This window comes from Brachionichthys hirsutus, unplaced genomic scaffold, assembly GCF_040956055.1.
Source record: "Brachionichthys hirsutus isolate HB-005 unplaced genomic scaffold, CSIRO-AGI_Bhir_v1 contig_1002, whole genome shotgun sequence".
In the NCBI taxonomy this organism is placed as follows: Eukaryota; Metazoa; Chordata; class Actinopteri; order Lophiiformes; family Brachionichthyidae; genus Brachionichthys; species Brachionichthys hirsutus.
In genome coordinates, this window is record NW_027180669.1 from 1 (window position 1) to 5,380 (window position 5,380).

General features: G+C 40.9%; 1 protein-coding gene across 1 annotated transcript; it reads right to left on the reverse strand.

Moving 5' to 3' along the window:
- Positions 1-169: 169 nt before the first annotated feature.
- On the reverse strand, positions 170-2,640 carry LOC137916369 (probable ATP-dependent RNA helicase DDX6; the record flags this gene model as incomplete). The annotated part of the gene is made up of 4 exons (XM_068759413.1): positions 2,374-2,640; positions 2,198-2,261; positions 1,679-1,783; positions 170-299 (listed from the first exon to the last, which is right to left on the reverse strand). Coding segments are annotated over exons 1-4 (493 nt in total), but the record flags the coding sequence as incomplete, so codon positions are not given.
- Positions 2,641-5,380: the final 2,740 nt, after the last annotated feature.

The following is a 5,380-nucleotide window of genomic DNA, read 5'->3' on the forward strand; positions in this document are numbered from 1 at the left end:
ATTAATAACTCTTGCTGCCCCTCGTTCCCATTCAACTTTGATTTTATTCACATTTTGTAATGTCTATAGTGCCACAACATTCCAATCCTCCGGAAGAACGACTGATAAGGTGAGAAACGTGTCACCTCCACTTTTACTTGACTCCCAGTAAACGGCAGAAAATGCTTACCTTGTACGTGGTCCCTCTTCAGGTCAATGCGTTCAAGTAAGGGAATGAGGTAAGCTCCACTCTTTCCCGTGCCATTCTTGGCTCTGGCCAAGATATCCCTTCCTGACAGGGCAATGGGAATGCTTTCCTCCTGAACAAAAAAAAAAGAGTGAAACTGAAACTCACGTCTAAACACTAAACCTGGTCACAGGCTTCTCAAAATAATTATTTCTGTCTCCTCTGGGCTCGACGACAGCAATGCACTTCTTATTGGGATCCCTAGCAAGAGCATCCAGAAGCTCCAATACATCCAGAACAGTGCTGCTGATGAGTGCGGAAATATGAGCGTATCACACTGGCTTCCCGTCTCCTGCAGGATCGAGTACAAGGTCTGCCTCCTCACCCATCAGCGCATCCACGGCAACGGCAACTCCTATCTAAAGCTCATTGAACCACCGTCTTCCTCCCACTCTGGAAACTCCCAACTCACTCAAAGGCAAAACCTGCACTATGGGAGACGGCTGTGGAATGCCCTCCCTGAACGCACCACAGTCAATGGATGCAAAGTGGACTAAAGACATTTCTTTTTAACAAGGAATTGCCTAATGGGACTTTAAAACTTTTATTTTTTATTTTTTTAGCTTTGTGTAGGTGACTGCTGATTGGAATGTAATAATTTCTCTGCCCTGTTTTCCAACAATTATTTTAGTATTTTCTCCTTTAATGTAGCACTTCAAGATTTGTTTCAAATGTAAAGTGCATTACAAATAAAATGTATTTATTTATCTTGTTAAGCGTTCCTGGTTTGTATATCAAACCAACTGGCCGATGGCGAGACAACTGGTGAATCAGCAACCAGGTAGTGGGTACCCATTGATGTGCTTGGGGAGGAAAGGAGACATCAAGTAAACCAAGGACAAAGAAAATGTACTCCCTCATGGTAGACAACAAAAGTTGGACATTCACTATATTTGGCAAATCGCAGACAAATTGCATGTTTTTGGAGGAAACCGTAGAACCTGGAGAAAACCCACACGGACACATGGAGAGCATACAAACTCCTCAGATAGGATTCAAACCCGGTATCTTCCTGCTGTGAGGCTACCGTGCAAACCACTACCCCACCGTGCAATTATTCTTTTTGGGGGTCTACACTGGGTGCTTTAAAAGAATCAAGGGTTGCTGAGTTCAGACAGAAAATATTTTTATCATACTTGTTAGGAACATTACATTTGTTTATTGTGGCTCCACTTGCAGCAGCTCAGGACTCACACGCCTTTCTAACCTCACAATTCTGTTGTATCACGACAATAAAGAGTCTCATTCTTATATGAAATGTGTTCATTATCAAATAATGCAATTAAGTTCTTTAAGTTAAGATAAAACAAATTGTGGAAGGCGTCGACTTGTATTTCGGTTTATAAGTAATATTAGTGACATTTCTGTATTTTACATACGGTTACAGTATGCAAATTCATAGAATATCGCTGGTATACATTTCAGCTGAAATAAAGTTATGTCAGAATGTACCTGGATTGGAGATGGCTTTTCCCAGCCCATCTCAAATATTCCCATGAGCAGCTCCCTCTTTAGGCAGTAATCTTCAAACTCATTGCCCTTTGTTGCAGTCACATCCTGTAAGAAAACACAATGACTTAAAGATCTGGTTGAATGTATGGATTACATCCGACTGGAATGGGTTAGGGTTGATCAAAAGGTAGCGTTCGCAAATAAAGCTAAATTTGTATGAGATACGGAAAATAATGTTTTTCTACAATCTAATTGAGAATGATTGGCTCCAGGTCACGCAACTGTATCCCTGAAGGCTTCAGTGAAGGTTAATATTGTGTTATGTTTTTAAAAGAGCATTTTTATGACATGTCAATACACATATAATCACGAGCAAGTATGGCATCAATTCAATTATACTGTTAGCGCAGCTACTGGAGCATGAGCAAATATATCTAAAGATTGATGAAAAGAAATATTAAACTTCATTTTTCCATTTCAAAACTCGGGAAGTTTCAGCTCAAAATATATTGTACCAACCGAAGTTTTCATCCTCATGTCTTTTGGTGGCAATTTCAAATTTTTCTTCCAGTCATCTCCAGGCCTGTGAAATAATGTCAGGAAATACCACGAGAGCAAAAATCATCACAAATAATTGTGCCATTACACAAAAGACATCAAGTCCCAATTCATGCATTCCTAGAATCATTAATTACTTGACGACAGCGTTGGTTGTTGGAGCCGACTGGGAACTGCCATTGTTGATTGCGCTCTTCATCTGGTTAAGCTGATGTTGGGAACCTCCGCCGCCGCCACCCGGGGGTCCGGCGGGCTTCACGGAACCTCTCAGTTGTCCATTCTGGTTGGACAAGCCCAAAATAACTGGGTTCTCCGTCCTGGCTGTACTCATGTTTAGTTCGCTTGAGCTTTCTGCTCTAGGAGCAATAAAGCCTCTAATAGGAGAGAGCCCAACCCTTTGGGACCACTCAAAACCCAAGATTGTCCTTTCCTCTTGAGACTAAATAATTATCCAAATCTCTTGCATAAGCAAAACTCATCAGAGTAAAATATCGAAAGAAGAAAACAAAGAGGAACAAGCTCCTATATTTTTTTCCAGGAGACTTGGGAGCATTGAATTCTTTAGTAATTTAGTGCTTGTAGATACAAGCTACCATTGTTATTTGGAAACCCACACACAAGGAAGCCGTTTTCCAGTATTGGCCGACCGTCTACGCTGCCACCTTGTGCAGCATAACCTGCGCGCCGCGTCCTTTTCTCCGTGTATCCAACCCTGAAAAACACTAAACACAAGGTTAGAAGCAGCGTCCCGCACAAAAACTAACAATTTAATGGCAATGCACAGCAAAAAAAACCAAAAATGTTGACTTGTAGAGGCAGCGAGTCCCACGGAATCGATATTTAATGCGTTGACGACAGACAACTGGCCTCGCGTCAAAAGTTAGCAGACATAGCAGCGGGTGACAAGTTAGTTGTTTGGCCCTTGCTAACAGCGGAAAACGTCAATATGTGCCCAACTCGTCGAATTTCCAGATTTTACACGTTCAGACGTCTTGCGTAAAAAACCAGAAACAAATACAAGATAGCGTGTTGGCATTTTTTAACACTTTGATCGAACATCCCAAAGGGAACGAAGATAGCTTACCCACTGTTAGCCACTGACATCTGCCTCACTAGCACATACGCGTTTAGCTTTATGCTTCTGTTGTGCTGTTTCAGTAATCACCGTTGTACTACGGGATTCTGTATCATTTACCCTGATCAACACCCATTATTAAAGTAATTAACCCAACTCACTGTTAGTTTACCCCCAAACAAACCTACATATATAAAAAAAACCGTTCACTAGCTAGCATTTCCTCAGTCGAAGGGGTTACCGAGACTGGGCTACTAGCAAGCTAACATAAAATGGCTAGCGGTGGCGAGATAAGAGTTCTCGCTATTAAAGAAGTCACCACAAAACAATGACGCCTCTGGTTACCAATAGAGGCTAGCGCTAAATAGAAACAAATTAGATGCGTAGAAATTTACCTTTGAGTAGTTAAAACCGATTCTCTGTGCAGTGTAAAGTATAGCGTTACTCAATCTGAGCTGACTACGAAAAAGTCTCGTCAACCAGCCGATCAAGATGGCGTCCGCTCGTATTTAAACCCGCCTCCACGTCGAATCAGCTGTTTTCAGTTCAAATCAAGGGTTTACTTTCAGTGTTCGGTCCAAATTATTATTAAAATTAAATGATGAATGTATCACTTAATTTAAAAAAAAGTGATTCCGAATAGCTATAGTGGCGTGTTATATCAACATTCTAATTATCAACGAATGTGCCGATTATTTTCACAATCGATTGACTATTTAGCTCCTAGAAACGAACGGTGATTTTTATTTATTTATTACAATTATAGTGGCATCTTGAAATTGCTTCTTTCACCCTAACAACGCTTAATCATTTTTAACATAACTGCCTAAGAAAAGCACGAAATTCTTCCGTCACAACATATTAAACCTTCCACGGTCAGCGACGACGCGCGTCTCCGCCTCCATCCTCGCCTTCTTGGATGCCACTGCCGCTGCCAGGGGCAAAGGCAGACCGCTCCGTGCAGGCATCGTCCATTCAGCCGTCCCTCAAAGCCCCCCCAAACATCTCCGAGTCTCTCAGATTCCATTAATCATCTATTTGCACATCCTCACATAAATGCGCATTGCTATACTGTACAACAAAATATTTGCACAATTACTCTGTGTGCTTTAGGATATTTCTCCTTTAGTTTTACATTTTTATGCTTAGATTTATGTTAAGCACCAGAACATCAATTCAAATTACTTTTACACACACTTGTTCTGGATAAAGTGTCTTAGCAGATCTAAATGTAATTAACCAGATCTGTGAATCATTCATTGTTCACCCAGGGCCATATCCATGACAGCAAGGCGCCCCACCTCGGAAATGCAACTTGCATGCATATTCCTAACTGGAAGCTGCCCTGTCCAACTGCATTTTGTTCTTTTGATCATAGCTCAACACAACCGGAGAAGGTGGGGTTTGAGGGACTCAGAAGGTTACCCAATCCTGATTATATGGTGAACTAAAAACGCACCCCGGGCAGCTCATTCCCCTCAATTAGACTTGCATGCTGATCTGACTGGATCATCACCAAAAGGTTCTAAATTGTTCTTGGTATCTTTATACACCAACCATGAAAAGTGAAAGTGAATCGGCATTGATGTGTATTTTTAACCGATTTGTGAATCTGTAAATGGAGTTTTCAATGTTAAAATTAAATATTTTTACTGACTATTCTGGATCCGACCCGGTGGTGACAGAGATCCCCCCCCCCCCCCTCCCTACATGACTGTCAAATTCCATAAACATCAGTCAATAATCAACTGAGATATTGAGAAACAAATTTTGAAGCTCCATTGACTGCAATGTTACCGAAGATTTCAAAGTGATCCATAATCCAGGATCTTTTCTGAATCATCACCAAAATGTGATCAGTGAATCATCAGTTTCTGGTAACATTTCCAACATTTCTGGAAAATGTAATCAAGATTCATCAAGCACTTTTGGAGTCATCTTGCTAACAGATGGACGGACAAAGCAACACTGGTACTAATGTTCTTAAACAATAATTGATGACACAACAGCCAAAAACACATTACATTATTAGAGATCAATGTTATATTTTCAGACTTATATTAAAGCAC